A 23,499-nucleotide genomic window follows, 5' to 3' on the forward strand; every position below is an offset into this window, starting at 1 on the left:
TGAGGAAGAGGGCAAACACGTAACTAGTTACTTTGAGGATCCTGTGAGAGACTCGTACAAAGATCACAGGCGAACGAAGAAAAAAGTTTTTAATGAAGTTGCCGATACTTTCGGCTTTTAGTGAACTGAATCCTAAAATTTTAACGAAAAAGCCATATAATTCACCATTTTTTAGAATTAACACTCCATAACTTAAGAAAAATGCAATATTAGCGATTTTAATTATACATATTTCACATTCCACTTCAGTCATATGGAGTTGTCCGCCGGCGGTAGCTGAGTGGTCAGCGTGACGGTATGTCAATCCTAAGGGCCCGGGTTCGATTCCCGGCTGGGTCGGAGATTTTCTTCGCTCAGGGACTGGGTGTTGTGTTGTCGTAATCATCATCGTTTCATCTCCATCGACGCGCAGGTCGCCGAAGTGGCGTCAACTCGAAAGACCTGCACCAGGCGAACGGTCTACCCGACGGGAGGCCCTAGCCACACGACATTTCATTTTCATTTCATATGGAGTTAAAATTTCGGAGCAGTGGTTCCACCGACTAGTATACGTGTATCTGCAGGGGGGGCGGAGGGGGAGGGGAATAAAACTGGCCCTGGAAATATTTCATGCACCTTAGGATATAGGCAACGCAACTTAACATCATCTGTCCGAGTTACAGACGAAGTAAATTGGGTTGCCTACTTTAAGGAGCATAAAATATTTTTCGGGCTGGTTTTATTTCGCCCACCGTATACTGTAATAAACTCTTCGGCTCCTTTTTTCCTTCAGATGAACCACATGGAGCTAAAAAAAATATATGTAACACATCTACACGTTACACGACTACACATTAAGTTGTGCCTAATGAAACAAAGACTTCCTAAAGTACGGAGAATAGAATGCTTAAAGTACCTCTGTGAAATGTTCCCTCATCTAGCGGAACCGAAATTAAAATACGTGTGTGTGTGTGTGTGTGTGTGTGTGTGTGTGTGTGTGTGTGTGTGTGTGTGTGAGAGAGAGAGAGAGAGAGAGAGAGAGAGAGAGAGAGAGAGAGAGAGAGTTAGACATGACAATCAGAAAATAATGTCCAATGTCCGATTCCAACGTTGAACAAAAGTGACTCTGAGTGAGTGGGAAGCTTCGGCATAATTCAAAGCTGCGTTATATTTCCGTTGTAGTACACACGTTGGATATATCAAGAAATTAGGTTCTTTGATGCGTCTCGAGGTTCACGTGATAGAAGACTAAATTGGAGTTGATATGGAAGGCGTACGGAATCTCATATGAGACTCAGAATATAGTAGAGTTTTGAAAGGCTGGCGATCAAGTAACTCAGAAGGGATAGATAACATTCCTTTGGAATTTCTTAAATAACTGGAAGAAGTGACAACCAAACTGCTATTCATGTTGGTCTGCAGAAACTATGAGACTGGAGACTTACCATCAGACGTTCGGAAAAATATCATTCGCACAAATGAGAAGGTAGCGAGAGCAGAAAGTGCGAAAAGTATGGTACTGTAAGTTTTCATCTCATGGATCAATGTTGCTGACGCGAGCAAACGACAATCAGTTTGGGTTTATGAAAGGTAAAGTATCCAAAAAGGCAACTCGACGTTTCGCTTGTTAATGGAAGCAAGGCTTAAAAAAAATCAAGACGATTGTCAACCTAGAAAATGCATTCGACAAAATAAAATAGTGCAAGACGTTCGAAAATATGGGGAAAATAGGAGTAAGCTGTATGGAAAAGGAGTGTAGCCATATAACAGGTACAAAAATCAAGAGGAAACAAAAATAATTGACGACCAAGAACGAAGTGCTAAGATTAGGAAATATATAAGAGGGGCTGTAGTCTTCCACGCCCACTGTTCAACGGGTACGTCGAAGAAGCAATGACGGAAATAAAATAAAGGTTTCAGTGTGGGATTGAAAATCAGGGTGAAATAATATCGGTAATAAGATTCACTGGTGATATTACTATCCTCAGTGAAAGTGGAGAGCCGGCCGCGGTGGTCTAGCGGTTCTAGGCGCTCAGTCCGGAACCGCGCGACTGCTACGGTCGCAGGTTCGAATCCTGCCTCGGGCATGGATGTGTGTGATGTTCTTAGGTTAGTTAGGTTTAAGTAGTTTTAAGTTCTAGGGGACTAATGACCTCAGAAGTTGAGTCCCATAGTGCTCAGAGCCATTTGAACCATTTTGAAAGCGGAGAAGAATTAAAAGACTTATTAAATGGAATGAACAGTCTAACGAGCATAGAATGTGGACTGACAGTAAACGAAAGTAATGAGGAGTAAGAATGAGATTAGCGATGAACTTAACATCAAAATTGTTGACCAAGAACTAGAAACGCTGTAACCTTGGAAACAAAATAACACATTACGGAAGAAGCAAGGAGGCTATAAAACGTAGACTAGAACAGGAAAAGGGGGCATTCCTGACCAAAAGACGACTGCTGATACCATAAAGTGAAGCAATTCTGCTACGATGGAAACAAAATAACACATTACGAAAGAAGCAAGAAGGCTTTAAAACGTATACTAGAACAGGCAGAGGGAGCATTCCTGACCAGAAGAAGGCTACTGATACCAAAGAATGACCTTGATTTGAGGAATATATTTCTGGGTACATACTTTAGGAGCACAGCATTGTATGGTAGTGAAGCACGGACTGTGGGAACACCAGAAAAGAAGAGAATAGAATCGTTGGAGTTCTGATGCTACAGAAGAATGTTGAAAATTAGGTGGACCGATAAGGAATGAGGTGGTCTCCGCAGAATTGGCGAGGAGATGACGATCTGGAAAACACAGACAAGAAGAAGGGACAGGACGATACTACATGTGTAAAGTCATCAGGGAACAACTTCCATGGTGTTGGAGGGAGGTGTAGACAGTAAAAACTGTAGCGGAAGACAGAAATTCGAATATATCCAACCAATAACTGAGGACTTAGGTGGGGCTACCATGAGGTGAACACGTCGGCTCAAGAGAGGAGTTCGTGACAGGCTGCATCAAAACAAGTCAAAAGATTGATGACAAGAAAAGAAAAGGCGTATGATAAACTTGTCTGATGCTTGTTCGCTGGCATCTTCAGCACTCTGTGCAGAATATGGAAGATTAACATTTAAGAAGCAGGTACGGACCAAGCAGTTGCAACCATACATTTACTGTTATCGGTCACATGTGGTTTTTTTTAATTGGCTTTCGGTACGTGCCCTTATGGCCATTTCAACAGTAGAATGTGAATTACGATGATATGAACGTAAGGTCAACACAATCCCCAGTTCACAGATGGAGAAAAATCTCCGACAAGGCCGGAAATCGAACCCTGGCCCCTTCGTTTAGCAATCTGCCGCGCTGACGTCGCAGCTGTGGAGGAGGACCGCTCCCATGTTCGCTGTTCAGAACAGAAGGTTGGAACATCAGCTGAGACACCCGCTGTCCAGGACGGGCCGTTTCAGTGTCCGCACTGCGCCCTTGGACGGCCGGCAGTGGTGACGCGGCGCTACACAGCGGAGATAACGGCGTCTGGCAAGTGCGTCACGCACCGCACCGTGTCTCATATTTTCGGGCGGCGGCAAGGACACTGCTACCGTACCGCGCCGTTGCCCGTCTGCGTTGTAAATGCCTGTCTGTGGCGGGAGAACACATGTTTACGTCGTACCGCCGTAATCCTCAAACCGCACTGTTCGTGCTGGAAATGCATTCATCCACAGCGTCCTCGAATGGGTCGTTAGCGTCGAGGCCTTTGCCAGTATCAGTTCTCAGCCTGTGGCCAGACGCTACAGCCAAAAAGTGGATTTTTATTCGTCCTTCCTGACACGTCTCCAGCATTTTAACAGCTCTCACGTCCGTATCGTGTTCGCAGTCTCTGTTGTTTTCGTATATTGTCCTAACTGTTCATGTCCAGTAGAGCAGCTCACTCCTTTTCTATCGCGTGCCCGTACATTAGAAATCTTTATGGCATTTGAGATAATAGTGGTGGAAAGAACAGAAAGGAATGAGCTAATGTTACTTACAGTTCGAGAAAAAACTGAGTTGCAGAATTTTTATAGCGTCGTAACCATCTCGTTAAATATTCCGAGCCGGCCGCGGTGGCCGTGCGGTTCTGGCGCTGCAGTCCGGAACCGCGAGGCTGGTACGGTCGCAGGTTCGAATCCTGCCTCGGGCATGGGTGTGTGTGATGTCCTTAGGTTAGTTAGGTTTAAGTAGTTCTAAGTTCTAGGGGACTTATGACCTAAGATGTTGAGTCCCATAGTGCTCAGAGCCATTTGAACCATTTTTTGAAATATTCCGAATTCATATGTTATTTTCACTTCTGGCTTTGAACTTCGTCAATCGGATTGAAACCTTTATTCACTCAGGAGATGACAAAGTAAATATTGTAACACTATGTGATACGTTACTCATCTGAGCCCAGCCACGAAAGACAGCAGACGCTCTTGATTTCTTTCATATATGTAGCAGATTATTCAAATTAACGTGGTATTTAAAGAATGCATATAACAAAGGTTTAATTTCTCACCTGGTATAGTCTTTTACGTATAATGTATCAGAAACTTAAACCTGTGCGCTTGCAAAGAACGCAAGAAACTGTCGACCATTCTTATTCTCCGGGAACCACTTCCGAACCGCGAGAAAGTTATCTGAATTACACCATACTACCAGCGATTACAACGCTTAATTAGCGTCTCAAGATAACACCAGAAATTACCCTCCATATGAGGGGCTCTGTGGATACGAGTGATGTCACAGCGATCTACAAGCGATTTAAACTGTGTACCTGCATATCCAACTTTCGTCACAGGTTATATACCGGGTGATCAAAAAGGCAGTATAAATTTGAAAACTGAATAAATCACGGAATAATGTAGATAGAGAGGTACAAATTGACACACATGCTTGGAATGACATGGGGTTTTATTAGGACCAAAAAAATACGAAAGTTCAAAAAATGTCCGACAGATGGCGCTTCATCTGATCAGAATAGCAGTAATCAGCATAACAAAGTAAGACAAAGCAAAGATGATGTTCTTTAGAGGAAATGCTCAATATGTCCACCATCATTCCTCAACAATAGCTGTAGTCGAGGAATAATGTTGTGAACAGCACTGTAAAGCATGTCCGGAGTTATGGTGAGGCATTGGCGTCGGATCTTGTCTTTCAGCATCCCTAGAGATGTCGGTCGATCACGATACACTTGCGACTTCAGGTAACCCCAAAGTCAATAATCGCACGGACTGAGGTCTGGGGACCTGGGAGGCCAAGCATGACGAAAGTGGCGGCTGAGCACACGATCATCACCAAACAACGCGCGCAAGAGATCTTTCACGCGTCTAGCAATATGGGGTGGTTCTAATAAAACTCCAAGTCATTCCAAGCATGTGTGTCAATTTTTACCTCTCTATTTACATTATTCCGTGGTTTATTACGTTTTCAAATTTATACTGACTTTTTGATCACCCGGTATATAAGGTATCCCAAGAAAACACGGACGAGCCTCAGGGACACTTTCCTTACACCGAAACAAGGAAAACGTCTACTAAACATGGGCTCTAAAATGGACAACTTAGAGCTGTGCGCGCTTGTTCATCTTCGATACTATGAAATGGATCTCATACCAAGAAAAAACGTCAAGTAAACATAGGCTCTAAAATGCGTACTTTAGGAGCTATGAGCACCTTCTCATCTTCGACAGTGTGAAACGCATCTCTTCTACTGAACAAGGGCTCGTAGCTCTTAAGATATGCATTTTAGAGCCGATATTTATTAGACAATTTTTTTCGTGTTTGGTTCAAAATGGTTCAAATGGTTCTGAGCACTATGGGACTTAACTTCTGAGGTCATCAGTCCCCTAGAACTTAGAACTACTTAAACCTAACTAACCTAAGGACATCACACACATCCTTGCACGAGGCAGGATTCGAACCTGCGACCGTAGCGGTCACGCGGTTCCAGACTGTAGCGCCTGGAACCGTTCGGTCACTCCGGCCGGCTTATAGCCCTAACACTGTGTATGTATATAAACAGGGTATAATGGGTATAAATGCAGATATTTCCACTGGTGATTGAGGATGGTGTACTTAACAACATTACATCAGTATTTATGTCATTTGTAGACTAATAATTATAGCTATTACAACAACAAAAAATTCTGCTCGAACAGGCCATGAAGGCTCAACGGTGCCGCCCGGCCGCCGTGTGATGCTCAGCCCACAGGCATCACTGGATGCAGAAATGGAGGGGCATGTGGTCAGCACACCGCTCTCCCGGCCGTATGTCAGTTTAAGAGACCGTATAGCTATTACAAGTCATATGTTTTTTGGTTGGATGGCACCTCCAAGTACATGTGGCAATAATGCTTATTTTCCAAGTACATGTGGCAATAATGCTTATTTTCCCCTGGGCAGCAAGTCAGATGTTGCAGTGTGAATGTGTCGATGTAATACAGTTATAGTGACAGGCGTTGTCCACTCATGATGCAGCTACCGCCATGCAGAATATATCAGGTCGTAAACTATGTGATGTGTTTTTGGGGAGACTATTTGACACAGAGAAAAAACAATTGTCAGATATGTGTGTACATATTGAAGTACCACATACAAAAATATCTGAACTTACAACCGTGTGTGTGTGTGTGTGTGTGTGTGTGTGTGTGTGTGTGTGTGTGTGTGTGTACTTCTCAATCCAGACTCCTGTGTGTGGTAGAGGGTACTTTGTACCAATATTAGTGAACTGTTGTCCTGTTCCTATTGCGTATGTACTGAGGAAACAAACATCCACAATGTAAATTCGAATATTTTATATAAAAATGACTTTCTCCTCAAAATCCTGTTGGCTGGTGGGGAGGAGGAGTGCCAACAGGGTTACGCTCGAGAACAACTTCGCCTTTGTGTCAAAGATAGGAATTTACATTTTCTTAGCTATTCAGTTACTCCTTTTCCATGGGCTATGCCGACCTGTTGCTACTTTAGACGTGTCTCTAAATTCGATCGGTTTCAGCCGCCTTTCCTACTGGATAAGCGCTCTATACGTCGGGGCAGCGTTGATCACACCAGCGTCTTGTAAGCCGTTTCCTTATAGACGAAGCCGAGAGCTGCTGTCTTCACGATTCTTATAGTGCTGCGTTTAATTGCTGCTGAAGATTTTTTCGACAGCTAGGAAGGCAAAAGGAAGTAATAAATATTGTATATTCTTTTTAGGCTGGCGGTAGGCTATAAACCATGTCACATGAAGCATTTCTTGGGTAAGGGTACGCACAAGAGGCTAAAATTTTCGAGTAGTATTATTACCTTTCCACACGACTTATGTAGTATTAGAATACGACGATATGTCTCTGAGTGGAATAGAGACATAAAGTAACTCTCTCTTAGGCCTGGGCGCGCTGTATCTCTCGAGTACATACTCAAAGCTATACTTTGAATTTTATCTAATAGCTGGTAGTGTTTAGAAACAAATTCTCTTACAGACGGTGCAGTGAGGCTGTTTTGAGGTGAGTGCTGGTTGACAATGTACAACTGCAGGCTCCGCGTCTTATCTGTTGGTCGTACACTCCTGGAAATGGAAAAAAGAACACATTGACACCGGTGTGTCAGACCCACCATACTTGCTCCGGACACTGCGAGAGGGCTGTACAAGCAATGATCACACGCACGGCACAGCGGACACACCAGGAACCGCGGTGTTGGCCGTCGAATGGCGCTAGCTGCGCAGCATTTGTGCACCGCCGCCGTCAGTGTCAGCCAGTTTGCCGTGGCATACGGAGCTCCATCGCAGTCTTTAACACTGGTAGCATGTCGCGACAGCGTGGACGTGAACCGTATGTGCAGTTGACGGACTTTGAGCGAGGGCGTATAGTGGGCATGCGGGAGGCCGGGTGGACGTACCGCCGAATTGCTCAACACGTGGGGCGTGAGGTCTCCACAGTACATCGATGTTGTCGCCAGTGGTCGGCGGAAGGTGCACGTGCCCGTCGACCTGGGACCGGACCGCAGCGACGCACGGATGCACGCCAAGACCGTAGGATCCTACGCAGTGCCGTAGGGGACCGCACCGCCACTTCCCAGCAAATTAGGGACACTGTTGCTCCTGGGGTATCGGCGAGGACCATTCGCAACCGTCTCCATGAAGCTGGGCTACGGTCCCGCACACCGTTAGGCCGTCTTCCGCTCACGCCCCAACATCGTGCAGCCCGCCTCCAGTGGTGTCGCGACAGGCGTGAATGGAGGGACGAATGGAGACGTGTCGTCTTCAGCGATGAGAGTCGCTTCTGCCTTGGTGCCAATGATGGTCGTATGCGTGTTTGGCGCCGTGCAGGTGAGCGCCACAATCAGGACTGCATACGACCGAGGCACACAGGGCCAACACCCGGCATCATGGTGTGGGGAGCGATCTCCTACACTGGCCGTACACCACCGGTGATCGTCGAGGGGACACTGAATAGTGCACGGTACATCCAAACCGTCATCGAACCCATCGTTCTACCATTCCTAGACCGGCAAGGGAACTTGCGGTTCCAACAGGACAATGCACGTCCGCATGTATACCGTGCCACCCAACGTGCTCTAGAAGGTGTAAGTCAACTACCCTGGCCAGCAAGATCTCCGGATCTGTCCCCCATTGAGCATGTTTGGGACTGGATGAAGCGTCGTCTCACGCGGTCTGCACGTCCGGCACGAACGCTGGTCCAACTGAGGCGCCAGGTGGAAATGGCATGGCAAGCCGTTCCACAGGACTACATCCAGCATCTCTACGATCGTCTCCATGGGAGAATAGCAGGCTGCATTGCTGCGAAAGGTGGATATACACTGTACTAGTGCCGACATTGTGCATGCTCTGTTGCCTGTGTCTATGTGTCTGTGGTTCTGTCAGTGTGATCATGTGATGTATCTGACCCCAGCAATGTGTCAATAAAGTTTCCCCTTCCTGGGACAATGAATTCACGGTGTTCTTATTTCAATTTCCAGGAGTGTATATTCGGAGAGACGTCACTACTGAGACACTTGTTTGACTGTCAGTAAAGACGAGCGCTCTGTCTGTGTTACAGGGAAGACCAGCGGCAAGGATGGCCCTGAAGACAAGAAGGACGACGGCGAGCTGTGGTGCAACGTGGAAGCGCAGGCCGCCTTCCTGGGACCCAACCTCTGGGATAAGACGTACGACGCCGACCTGAAGGTGAGTACACCTCCCAACACTCTTAAACAACGTCATAAAATGGTACCATACTTCCATCATCCTATCCGAAAGTGCTACCCAAATTTGTTACAGATTTTACATGGCGACAGTTTTTTAATTTAAATGCATTCAAGTCAAAAGAAAATTATCCATTTGGTGTCTTTCAAGTCTGTCTCTCTGCTGTGTATTCTCAAAAACAACTCCCCACATTAAGCGGCTGTGTAAAGTAACTGTACGTGAGGATAACTACCACTCGGACTGTGTCTCATAACACCTCATTCCTCTGAAGTGGTGCAATGACGTGCCACGGCTGCGACAGTCAACCATAGCACGAGGTAAAGAGGTAGGACGTAGCATGAGGTGCATAAATCATTTACACTACTGGCCATTAAAATCGCTACACCGCGAAATTTAATCGACAGGAAGAAGATGCTGTAATATGCAAATGATTAGCTTTTCAGAGCATTCACACAAGGTTGGCTCCGGTGGCGACACCCACAACGTGCTGACATGAGGAAAGTTTCCAACCGATTTCTCATACACAAACCAACAGCAGTTGACCGGCGTTGCCTGGTGAAACGTTGTTGTGATGCCTCGTGTAAGGAGAAGAAATACGTACCAACATGTTTCCGACTTTGATAAAGGTCGGATTGTACCCTACCGCGATTGCGGTTTATCGTATCGCGACATTGCTGCTCGCGTTGGTCGAGATCCAACGACTGTAAGCAGAATATGGAAGCGGTGGGTTCAGGAGGGTAATACGGATCGCCGTGCTGGATCCCAACGGCCTCGTATCACTAGCAGTCGAGATGACAGGCACCTTATCCGCAAGGCTGTAACGGATGGTGCAGCCACGTCTCGATCCCTGAGTCAACAGATGGGGACGTTTGCAAGTCAACAACCATCTGCCCGAACAGTTGGACGACGTTTGCAGCAGCATGGACTATCAGCTCGGAGACCATGGCTGCGGTTACCCTTGACGATGCATCACAGACAGGAGCGCCTGCGACGACGTACTCAACGACGAACCTGGGTGCACAAATGGCGAAACGTCATTGTTTCGGATGAATCCAGGTTCTGTTTACAGCATCATGATGGTCGCATCCGTGTTTGGCGACATCGCGCTGAACGCACATTGGAAGTGTGTATTCGCCATCGCCATACTGGCGTATCACCCAGCGTGATAGTATGGGGTGCCATTGGTTACATGTCTCGGTCAACTCTTGTTCGCATTGACTGCAGTTTGAACAGTGAACGTTACATTTCAGATGTGTTACGACCCGTGGCTCTACCCTTCATTCGATCCCTGCGAAACCCTACATTTCAGCAGGATAATACACGACCTCATGTTGCAGGTCCTGTGCGGGCCTTTCTGGATACAGAAAATGTTCGACTGCTGCCTTGGCCAGCACATTCTCCAGATGTCTCACCAATTGAAAACGTCTGGTCAATGGTGGCCGAGCAACTGGCTCGTCACAATACGCCAGTCACTACTCTTGATGAACTGTGGTTTCGTGTTGAACCTGTATGGGCAGCTGTATCTGTACAGCCATCCAAGCTCTGACTCAATGCCCAGGCGTATCAAGGCCGTTATTACGGCCAGAAGTGATTGTTCTGGGTACTGATTTCTCAGGATCTATGCACCCAAATTGCGTGAAAATGTAATCACATGTCAGTTCTAGTATAATGTATTTGTCCAATGAATGCCCGTTTATCATCTGCATTTCTTCTTGGTGTAACAATTTTAATGGCCAGTAGTGTAGAACTACAGACCTATCTCACTGAGAACAATTTCGTGTATTTTCTTTTTTCTTTTTTGGAGATGTCTTCAGTCATGTAGCTGGTTTGTTACAGCTCACCACGACTCCCTCTTGTGTTGCAACCTCTGCATCACACAGTAGCACTTTATTAACACGAAAATTCCTCGATATTTTGTTCGACATATTCCAATCTCTGCCTTCCTCTACAGTTTCTGCTCTCCACGACTCACTCAAGAACCGTGCAAGTATCTCACTGATGTCTTAATACATGTCCTATTATGCTGTTCCCTCTTTTGTTTTTTTCCACATATTCCTTTCCACGCCGATTCTACGAAGAACCTCTTCACTCCTTAGGTGAAATGTATTCGCTTATGGAGAACCACCAGCTGTATAATGGAATAATGAAAATGAAAATATGTGCCTGACCGGGACTGGAAACCGGATTTCCCGCTTCTTGCGAGCGGTTGTCTTACCATTAGTCTGTCAGAGCACGCTTCACACCAGCACCAAACTTCTATATCTCGTCGACCATGTGCCTACAACCTGCACTCTTACAGCCATTATGTATATTCCCGTACAGGGAAGACATTTTAGTTGAAGGTCGCTAACCCGGTATCGGCGGATAAATTGCCTGTGATGTTCAGAAGTACGATGCATTGTTCCTTTGGTCATCACCCTATTCCTTCAGACATGCACGCATGCATGCATGCATGTTGCTCACGAATAGCGGGAAATCCGAATTCGAGTCCTGGTCCGGTACAAATTTTCATTGTCGTCATTTCATTACGCAGCTGATGGTTGTCCACATTCGCAACATGTATTTCATAACGGCTGTAATCGCCGCAGAGCCTGTTCCTTCCATGCATGTTCAAAGGAACATTTTGTCGTACTTATGAACAACATGGGCACTGGAATATCGTACACTCATTCCTTATTCTATAAGCCCATCTACATTCGCTTAGATTCTCTTCTTTTCAAAATTTCCGCAGTCCACACCGTGCTGTTGTCGAAACGCACATTCTTCCAGAATATGTTTTTGTTTGGAATCATCAGACCTTTGACTGGTTAGATGTGACCTGTCACGACTTCCTCTCCTGTGCCAGCCTCATTGCCTCACAGTAGCACGTGCAGCCTACACCCTCAATTATTTGTTGAATATATTCCAATCTCTGTCTTCCCTTTCAGTTTTTATACTCCACCATGCCGTGGAAGTTATTCCCTGGTGCCTTAACATATGTGCTATCATCCTGTCCCTTATTCTTGTCTGTATTTCCCATATTTTCCCTTAATCTACGATTCTGTGGTGCTCTTCATTGCTAATCAGGCCACCTTACTTTTAACATCCATCTGTGGCTCCACATTTCAAACGCTTCGATTCTCTCGTATTGCAGTTTACCCATTATTGTTCGAGTCTCGGTCGGGCACACAGTTTTAATCTGCCAGGAAGTTTCATATCAGCGCACACTCCACTGCAGAGTGAAAATCTCATTCGGATTGTTCAAATAGTTCAAATGGCTCTGAGCACTATGGGACTTAACTTCTGAGGTCATCAGTCCCCTAGAACTTAGAACTACTTAAACCTAACTAACCTACGGACGTCACACACATCCATGCCCAAGGCAGGATTCGAACCTGCGACCGTGGCGGTCTCGCGGTTCCAGACTGTAGCGCCTAGAAACGCTCGGCCACCACGGCCGTCCGAAAATTTCCAACCTGGCCGGGAATAGAACCCGGTTTATCACTCAGCTAAGAAGGCGGATCCCATGCAATATGTCTTTATGGCACTGCAGCGTGGCGCATCATTCTACAGGAATTTCCCCCCACGTCACAATGATGAGACAGACATGTGTAATATCTCTTTTATTTGCAAAAGCATACCATGCTATCTATGCATGGACGTATTTCTTTGAATCGATATACGTGCTGGGCATAATAAAACCGGCTTGGAAATTGCTTCATGCAACTTAAGATAGTCAACCCAACTTAGATCATCCTCCCCAGTTGTAGACGATATGAGTTGCACTGCTCATATTAAGGCGCATCAAATATTTCACAGGGCAGTTATTTTCAGATGAGATTGATTTCCCAGACACATCTGACAGCTGACTGTTTATTCTGAAACCGATTATTTATATTTCAATTAATATAAACAACATCAATAAAGCGCAGCCTGAGGAAGATTATGATGTTTAACGTACTAATGAAATGTCGCGGCTGCGAGCCTCTAAGATGTCCTACTGCTTGGCTACGTATGAATTTCAGCAAATCTGAACAGTTTACACTGATACCATTTCATGTCATTGCTTCTTGACTGATTTAATCGCTATCGATCCATTCACTTCATATGAGCGCACTTAATTAATTTCATATGTGTGTTGAGGCTTAATGTTGCGCTTATCAATTAGTCTGTGCTCTGCCACTGCTGATGTTTCGAAATTTCTATTCCTGAAGTGGCGTTAGTATTCGGCACTGCGATCCATAATAGTTTGTAGAGATTGTCCCGCATAAATGTTACCACACTCGCATGGAAATATATAAAAGCCTGACGTACTTAAGCGAGATCGTGTTTTAGAAACCGAATTGTTTCTGTAATTTTTCTGGGTGGCCGGAACGCATCAGTCAGTCTTACTTTTTGTTAGGCCGCAGAACGGAAGCTGTGCTCTATGTTCGTCCTCCTGGCTTGGTTGAACACTTCAGTGATTTGTTTTTCTATAGGGAGCTGAATAAATGTCATGGTCTGAGTACCTGATGCTTCTAAATACCGTCATTAGATGATTCATCTCGGAGCCGAGATGGCTTTGTCCGAAACTGTCCTGACGCTGTGTATTTGTGTATTCAACAAAACTCTTTTTCTGAGGTGTAGGATGAAAGCTGCGCCTCACAGCCAAATATAAAATGTATCTACGGGAAGGAATGTACAGCATGGGCGAAGGTTTTGCTGTACTTGCACTGATCACGAACCAGCAATCCTCCATTACGCGCCCACCAGTTGAACATTCGCTTGAATACTGCTGTTATTAGCAGCCACAATGGGAAACATGAGCTTCTCATGGCGTATTAAAAGATCAAGTAACTTACGAGAATTTAGCCGGGTAACATCGTCGACAAGCGCCAGTATTTCGGTAGGTGAACACCCTACCATTTTCAGGGCATAAGTGCAACTATAGACAGATGTGCATGTTAACTTGAACCTTGGTGGGCGGGGATGCGTCAACCAGGAACCAAAATGCGGCGCATGCAGAAAGACAGTATTAGTGGCACCATACAACCAGTGATAACCGTCAGACGCTATCGGCATTGCAATATTAACAACGGGTGCCGAAGTAGCACTAACTTCGCCCCTCTGTTGTTTGACCAGGGAGACAGACAAGATTCCAGGCAGAATTTAAGCAAAATCCCCGTCCCTTTTTACAATTTCGCATGCTAGTTTAACATCATTAGCTCTGCATTGACTGTTGCTGCCTCGCTGGTCGAACAACAGAGGAATACAGTTAGTAATACTTAATCATCCGTTGTTCATATTTTACTAGCGATAAAGTGTAACGTTGATTAACGGTGTGTTTTCTTTCCACATACGCTTTCTTTCGGTTCCCGGTTGGCATAGCCCCGCCCGTCTATGACTCAAGCTGCCGTACACAGCGATATCTCATCATACTTGTGCCTTGAAATTGACAGTATGCTCTTCTGTCGAAATATCGGTTGTTATCGAGGACATTGCAGGACTGCGTTCCCGTGTCATCTGAACAGAAGCCATGATCTTTGGACATGACGTTACAAATTCTATACGTGGACAGCCAACGAGAAAACATACAGTTTTTGGCTTCCCGCTTGGCCAGAACTCAATTTCCTAGAACTGCAAGAAGCACACATTTTTGATTATTATACAGACTGTCCCAAAAATAGTGTACCCTTTTGAGTAATTGCTAATTTGTTTAGTAATGGTGTCGCAGTTGAAATGTTCATAAATATTTACAACCTATATTCAGAAGTAAATTTTTGAAAAACAACATTAGGTATATGTCCACCATCCACGTTTTGGCAGTAACGAATCTGTTCCACAACATGTTGCATGACCTTCAGCAAATACTCTTGCAAAAGTTGGCGGATTAGCATGCTAACTTTGTCTTTGGGAGCAGCAAGTCTCCGTGTTTTATTCTTGTAAATACTGTCCTTGAGAAAAACCCAAAGAAAAAACCCCGGGCGCCGAGAGATCCGACGACATCGGCGGCCAACTGATGTTTCCAGTACGAGACATGACCCGACATGGAAATATTTCTTGAAGAAGTGTCATGGTTTGTCAAGCGCTATTTCAGGTTGCGCCGTCTTGCTGAAACCACAGTAATGGTCTTAGAAAAATGTTTAACATGTCACGGTAACGTTCGACGTTCACAGTGACAGCGATCCCTTCCGCATTTCCAAAACAGAAAGGACCAAACACAGGATACTACCTTATCCCAAACCACACTGTTACACTATGCCTGTGGAGAAGTATGCGGAGAATTTCTGGTAGTCTTGCGGCTCAAATGTGCCAATTTTGTTTATAGGGAAAGATGGTTCAAAATGGTTCAAATGGCTCTGAGCACTATGGGACTCAACTTCTGAGGTCATTAGTCCCCTAGAACTTAGAAATAGTTAAACCTAACTAACCTAAGGACATCACACACATCCATGCCCGAGGCAGGATTCGAACCTGCGACCGTAGCGGTCTCGCGGTTCCAGACTGCAGCGCCTAAAACCGCACGGACACTTTGGCCGGCTATAGGGAAAGACACTGAGATAAAAATGAGCTAAAACGTTCGTTATAAGTTCGTTGCGGAAATTGGTATGCTCTACCATTAAGATAAATTTATCTGCAAACTGCAGTCTTTTTGGCAAGTCGGTAAGCAATATTCCTTGTAATATCTGAATTTTGTAGGGACATGTGTCTAAGTCACCTGTTAAAATTCCATGTAACGCGGATTTTGGTATGCAAAGTTGTTGAGACCGACGGCGAAGTGACTTTCGGTAACTGTTTGTCCTTGATGCGCGGACATCGTCAATCTTATCAGCATTCCATGAGGATTTTGGACGTCCACGTCTGAGTCTATCGGGAAGATTACCAGTGTCACCTTACTGACTGACTGCATTACGAATATAAAATTTTCTTTTATATACTTGTTGTGCTTGTACAACACTTTGGTCATGTCTGAAGTACAGTTCACGTATAGCTCTTATTCTTGACTTGACTGAGAAATCCGGCTTTCCTAGGATTTGATTATAGCCGTGCCTGACACTTCATATGCTTGGAATCTATTTTTGACCGATAAAGCTTCTTTGTATACTGCGTTTGAAATAGTATGGTAGGGAACATGAACGAAGAGCATGTTTGCTTCATTAACGTAGGAGAAAGTCACATAGAGCTGGCCGTGCGAAAAGCAGCTGCCAATAAGCTCCACAGCCGTTCGCGGTGTGTCTGGCCTTGTGCGTCGTTTATGGTCATGGAATAACATAAGCTCACCGGAAACTGAACACATTTAAAGAGAAATGATAACTTGTTAAGTATAAGCGGGATATAAAAACTCGCACGCCTGCGCCACTTCCCGTCAAAATTTCCGTTTTTGTTAAGTTACTTTGGAGAGAAGTAACCTTAAGCCTTTGTGAGTGAAGGGTTCTGAGGAGCGAGATAATGCAGACGCTTTCCATCAGAGTTACGTTGCACCTCGCTTTCAGAAGGAGTTTCCAAAGAGCGAGTTAAAAACCTGGTGTTCTCGAGCCACAGTCAAGTCTAGCCTCACGATCTTCATCTTATACTTGACGCCGCGTAGTCCTCACTCTGTTAGGCGTCGCGATGTAGTCAGAAATACACGACCGTTTTCTAGGCATTCATATTCCTAAACAAAACGAAATCAAAATTTAATAAGTAGATACCCAAACCATACAAACTCGTTTTTCCTAGAAAAGATATAAATAAAACCTATCGAAAGAAAGACAGCTGTGTCGTTATGTTTTTAATACACTAAGCGAAATCAATAAATCCATATATCCTAGCCAAGTAAATCCGCTGTTCGGTTGTATTTGTAAAGATAAGATTGCGGCGCGTAATCCTGTCACTGACGTAAACTGCCGAAAATACATTTCACCCAGTCAAAAAATAGCAGCGCAATCTGTTAGTTCTTAGATGTACTACGAAACTAACAGCGCTATCTATTGGTTCTTGATACGTATGTTTTTGGATAGGGTCTGCCTTTGATAAAACACAATTTTGTTTTTTAACCCAAACATGTTTCACTGTAGTTGCAGCATCTTCAGTGGGCTTTTATTTTTCACCTTTTAAAGATAAAAATGTTCTTTACTGTTTGTATACATCTAACTACTAGTTTTTAAATCGTAATTACAGATATTTTTAATTGCGATTGATATCTGATATCTGTAATTACGATTCAAAATTAATAGTTACATGGATACAAACAGTAAAGAACATTCTTTAACAGGCGAAAAATAAAAGCTCTCTGAAGATGCTGGAACTACAGTGAAACATGTTTGGGTTAAAAAACAAAATTGTGTTTTGCTAAAGGCAGACCCTATCCAAAAACATACTTACTGTTACAGCAAACACGGAAAAAAAAGAGCTTCAACCCCAAGATGATGATTGGTTCTCGGGTGGATTAACCATCCGAACTACTATGCTGAGCAGACAAGTTTAGATAAAATTTTAAATTACGATATTTTTCATTCCGTGTTCCGATTTTGCTGAAATAATGCCTGGATGTTGTCCTAAGCTGCAACAAACAAAAAGTTTATGATGATATATTAAGCGTTTTATTTGCATTCCAACCACGTGCACTACTTTTGGGACACCCTGTATATCCGTCCGTCAGAACGTTGTGAGAACGTCACTGTAAGCGTGCCCTCTTGTAAGAACGTCGCTGGGTGGGGGGAGAAGGACTGTGTTTGTTTTTGTACGAAGAGGTATCCGTGGCGGATTAGGTTCCGGGTGCTGGCGCAGGCAGCTGAGGACAGCAAGGCCGGCGTCTTCGGAGAATCCTGAGCCGCCGTAGCGCACCTACCAATTACAGCACTTCCGCCGCAAATTGTGCGTTGTCTCCGCAATTACCGGTAGCCGTCCTTCTACAGCCCATCACAGCGTGAAATGGAAACGCCTTCCGCGGCGGCGCGCCGTGCAGCGGCGAGAAAGCTCGCCTCGCGGAAGTCTGATAGGCTCGTCTCGCAGTTATAGGTCTAGAAATAGTCTATAATAGATGAAGAGGTTCCCTGCTGTGCTCGTGTGGCTGTACACCTGTCACGCTTGCACCGTTCTCTGTTCATCGTCAGTTTAGCGCCGAGGTCCATATAGTGCCATGTATTCCTCCACCTTCGTGCCTACGTCACTGGATTCTCCGATCTATGGAACGTACACCGCACCCTGTCGAGTGCAGTGACGGAAGATCATAAGCGTACTTTTATGCTGCAGCATAGGGTCGTAGGCGGAGTTATTGGCGCACTTAGGCTGCAACTCCTCTGTCCTACCCCACGGTAGCTGGGATCTATGTCTGTATTAATATCCTGAAAACCGCTGCATAGCACTCATTGCTTCCCATTGTATCAAGTATTAAGGTTTCTTCCCTCTGCATTTACCTTGGAGCGAGGGAAAACTGACTGCTTAAATGACTCCAACCTTATCTTCGCCGTCCCTGTGGGGTCCATATGTAGAGATTTCTTTGTAGAGTACATCCAGAACTCTCACTTAACCTCCGCAGGATTCACCTCTTGAAAATATTGTAATCTAATCATAAAATGTAGTGTGTCTCGCGTCGGGTAGACCGTTCGCCGGATGCAAGTCTTTCGATTTGACGCCACTTCGGCGACTTGCACGTCGATGGGGATGAAATTATGATTAGGACAACACAACACCCAGTCCCTGAGCGGAGAAAATCTCCGACCCAGCCGGGAATTGAACTCGGGCCATTAGGACTGACATTCTGTCGCGCTGACCACTCAGCTACCGGGGGCGAACAATCTAATCATGTTGTTGTTGTTGTTGTTGTTGTTGTTGTGGTCCTCAGTCCTGAGACTGGTTTGATGCAGCTCTCCATGCTACTCTATCCTGTGCAAGCTTCTTCATCTCCCAGTACCTACTGCAACTTACATCCTTCTGAATCTGCTTAGTGTATTGATCTCTTGGTCTCCCTCTACGATTTTTACCCTCCACGCTGCCCTCCAATGCTAAATTTGTGATCCCTTGATGCCTCAAAACATGTCCTACCAACCGATCCCTTCTTCTAGTCAAGTTGTGCCACAAACTTCTCTTCTCCCCAATCCTATTCAATACCTCCTCATTAGTTACGTGATCTACCCACCTTATCTTCAGCATTCTTCTGTAGCACCACAATTCGAAAGCTTCTATTCTCTTCTTGTCCAAACTGGTTATCGTCCATGTTTCACTTCCATACATGGCTACACTCCATACAAATACTTTCAGAAACGACTTCCTGACACTTAAATCTATACTCGATGTTAACAAATTTCTCTTCTTCAGAAAAGATTTCCTTGCCATTGCCAGTCTACATTTTATATCCTCTCTACTTCTACCATCATCAGTTACTTTACTCCCTAAATAGCAAAACTCCCTTACTACTTTAAGTGTCTCATTTCCTAATTTAATTCCCTCAGCATCACCCGATTTAATTTGACTACATTCCATTATCCTCGTTTTGCTTTTGTTGATGTTCATCTTATATCCTCCTTTCAAGACACTGTCCATTCCGTTCAACTGCTCTTCCAAGTCCTTTGCTGTCTCTGACAGAATTACAATGTCATCGGCGAACCTCAAAGTTTTTACTTCTTCTCCATGAATTTTAATACCTACTCCGAATTTTTCTTTTGTTTCCTTTACTGCTTGCTCAATATACAGATTGAATAACATCGGGGAGAGGCTACAACCCTGTCTCACTCCTTTCCCAACCACTGCTTCCCTTTCATGCCCCTCGACTCTTATAACTGCCATCTGGTTTCTGTACAAATTGTAAATACCCTTTCGCTCCTTGTATTTTACCCCAGCCACCTTCAGAATTTGAAAGAGAGTATTCCAGTTAACGTTGTCAAAAGCTTTCTCTAAGTCTACAAATGCTAGAAACGTAGGTTTGCCTTTTCTTAATCTTTCTTCTAAGATAAGTCGTAAGGTTAGTATTGCCTCACGTGTTCCAACATTTCTACGGAATCCAAACTGATCTTCCCCGAGGTCCGCTTCTACCAGTTTTTCCATTCGTCTGTAAAGAATTCGCGTTAGTATTTTGCTGCTGTGACTTATTAAACTGATAGTTCGGTAATTTTCACATCTGTCAACACCTGCTTTCTTTGGTATTGGAATTATTATATTCTTCTTGAAGTCTGAGGGTATTTCGCCTGTCTCATACATCTTGCTCACCAGATGGTAGAGTTTTGTCATGAATGGCTCTCCCAAGGCCATCAGTAGTTCTAATGGAATGTTGTCTACTCCCGGGGCCTTGTTTCGACTCAGGTCTTTCAGTGCCCTGTCAAACTCTTCACGCAGTATCTTATCTCCCATTTCATCTTCATCTACATCTTCTTCCACTTCCATAATATTGTCCTCAAGTACATCGCCCTTGTATAAACCCTCTATATACTCCTTCCACCTTTCTGCCTTCCCTTCTTTGCTTAGAACTGGGTTGCCATCTGAGCTCTTGATATTCATACAAGTGGTTCTCTTCTCTCCAAAGGTCTCTTTAATTTTCCTGTATGCAGTATCTATCTTACCCCTAGTGAGACAAGCCTCTACATCCTTACATTTGTCCTCTAGCCATCCCTGCTTAGCCATTTTGCACTTCCTGTCGATCTCATTTTTGAGACTTTTGTATTCCTTTTTGCCTGCTGCATTTACTGCATTTTTATATTTTCTCCTTTCATCAATTAAATTCAATATTTCTTCTGTTACCCAAGGATTTCTATTAGCCCTCGTCTTTTTACCTACTTGATCCTCTGCTGCCTTCACTACTTCATCCCTCAGAGCTACCCATTCTTCTTCTACTGTATTTCTTTCCCCCATTCCTGTCAATTGTTCCCTTATGCTCTCCCTGAAACTCTCTACAACCTCTGGTTCTTTCAGTTTATCCAGGTCCCATCTCCTTAAATTCCCACCTTTTTGCAGTTTCTTCAATTTTAATCTGCTGTTCATAACCAATAGATTGTGGTCAGAATCCACATCTGCCCCTGGAAATGTCTTACAATTTAAAACCTGGTTTCTAAATCTCTGTCTTACCATTATATAATCTATCTGATACCTATTAGTATCTCCAGGATTCTTCCAGGTACACAACCTTCTTTTATGATTCTTGAACCAAGTGTTAGCTATGATTAAGTTATGCTCTGTGCAAAATTCTACAAGGCGGCTTCCTCTTTCATTTCTTCCCCCCAATCCATATTCACCTACTATGTTTCCTTCTCTCCCTTTTCCTACTGACGAATTCCAGTCACCCATGACTATTAAATTTTCGTCTCCCTTCACTACCTGAATAATTTATCTTATCTCGTCATACATTTAATCAATTTCTTCATCATCTGCAGAGCTAGTTGGCATATAAACTTGTACTACTGTAGTAGGCATGGGCTTTGTGTCTATCTTGGCCACAATAATGCGTTCACTATGCTGTTTGTAGTAGCTAACCCGCACTCCTATTTTCCTATTCGTTATTAAACCTACTCCTGCATTACCCCTATTTGATTTTGTATTTATAACCCTGTAATCACCTGACCAGAAGTCTTGTTCCTCCTGCCACCGAACTTCACTAATTCCCACTATATCTAACTTTAACCTATCCATTTCCCTTTTTAAATTTTCTAACCTACCTGCCCGATTAAGGGATCTGACATTCCACGCTCCGATCCGTAGAATGCCAGTTTTCTTTCTCCTGATAACGACGTCCTCCTGAGTAGTCCCCGCCCGGAGATCCGAATGGGGGACTATTTTACCTCCGGAATATTTTACCCAAGAGGACGCCATCATCATTTAATCATACAGTAAAGCTGCATGTCCTCGGGAAAAATTACGGCTGTAGTTTCCCCTTGCTTTCAGCCGTTCGCAGTACCAGCACAGCAAGGCCGTTTTGGTTAATGTTACAAGGCCAGATCAGTCAATCATCCAGACTGTTGCCCCTGCAACTACTGAAAAGGCTGCTGCCCCTCTTCAGGAACCACATGTTTGTCTGGCCTCTCAACAGATACCCCTCCGTTGTGGTTGCACCTACGGTACGGCCATCTGTATCGCTGAGGCACGCAAGCCTCCCCACCAACGGCAAGGTCCATGGTTCATGGGGGAAGAATCTAATCATATACGGTATATTTTAAAATTTTGAAAAAATATTGTTTTTAATGATTTCTTATACCAGATTCCATAATCCTTTTGAATTTTCCAGTAGAACTTCACCCAAAAACTGAAGTCTTACTAGTGGATGTGACTGTTCACAACAAACGTCATACTCATATTTTCAAGTTCAGGGTGGTCAGAGTCTGAGGAGTTTGCATGCTGGGTTGTGTCGAGAAATAATTGTTAAGAAAAAATTCGATACGTTGCGCCGTTTCCGAGTTAATTAGCATTGAGGTTAGCCAATCAGGCCGTTGCACGCGCAAGTTCACGCGGCCCGCCAGATCAATTAGTGTCAGTTGTTGTCATAGCGTAGATGATAGGGCAGGAGAGTGCCCAGCATTTGACTCGCGTTCGATCCTTGCTACCGTTCCATGTCCAATTTTTGTATTGCTCTCTCGTTCGGTTTTAGCAAACCAAACGAAGCACACGTTTAGCGACACCTCCTCTGGCGGGCCACTTGAATTTGCGCGCGCAACGGCGTGATCGGCTGACTTCAATGCTAATTAAGTTGGAAACGGAGCAACGCACTTTTTCTTAACAATTATTTCTCAGCACAACGTAACCTACTGCACCTTTACACGATTTTCATAATGTTTTTGGCCGCCTTGTATGATCTTTAAAAACTATGTTGTGAATAAAACTCAGTGACAGTAAACGAAACCTACATTTTTTAAATTTTTTGTGGTGCTCATAAACTACCCCTCCTCCCACTGTGTACGTTACGGAAAATGCGATGGTACTGCTAAGATTGTGCTAAAAGATATTTTAGGTCCTGGTTCCTGTTTATGCATCAGTACCTGTTTAAAAAGGATGTTGTTAATAAAAGTTAACAACAATTAACGAAATACATATTTTTTAAAATTTTTGTTTTGGTGTGCACAAAGTACTAGATTCAATTTTTTACTGTTGTTCGCCAAAGGCACTCTCCAGCATTTCCTTCTACGCTCTTCGCCAATCCGAGATCGTGCTCTCGTCTCTGAAGATGTCGTCATCCATGGGACGTCCAACCCTAATCTTCATTGTTGTTGTTTTTGGAGGAAGAGACCAAACAGCGAGGTTATCGGTCTCATCGGAGTAGGGAAGGACGGGGGAAGAAATCGGCCGTGCCCTTTGAAAGGAACCATCCCGGCATTTGCCTGGAGCGATTTAGGGAAATCACGGAAAACCTAAATCAGGATGGCCGGACGTGGGATTGAACCGTCGTCCTCCCGAATGCGAGTCCAGTGTGCT

General features: G+C 44.4%; 1 protein-coding gene across 1 annotated transcript in view; it reads left to right on the forward strand.

Moving 5' to 3' along the window:
• The window catches only part of LOC126259739 (thyrotroph embryonic factor-like), a 641,028-nt gene that overhangs the window by 567,131 nt on the left and 50,398 nt on the right, over positions 1–23,499 (forward strand). Inside the window, exon 2 of the mRNA XM_049956725.1 lies at positions 9,023–9,150. Within this exon, the coding sequence (XP_049812682.1) occupies positions 9,023–9,150 (128 nt within the window). The remainder of the gene's footprint in view (positions 1–9,022; positions 9,151–23,499) is intronic.

Source organism: Schistocerca nitens, chromosome 5 (genome assembly GCF_023898315.1).
Source record: "Schistocerca nitens isolate TAMUIC-IGC-003100 chromosome 5, iqSchNite1.1, whole genome shotgun sequence".
Taxonomy (NCBI): Eukaryota; Metazoa; Arthropoda; class Insecta; order Orthoptera; family Acrididae; genus Schistocerca; species Schistocerca nitens.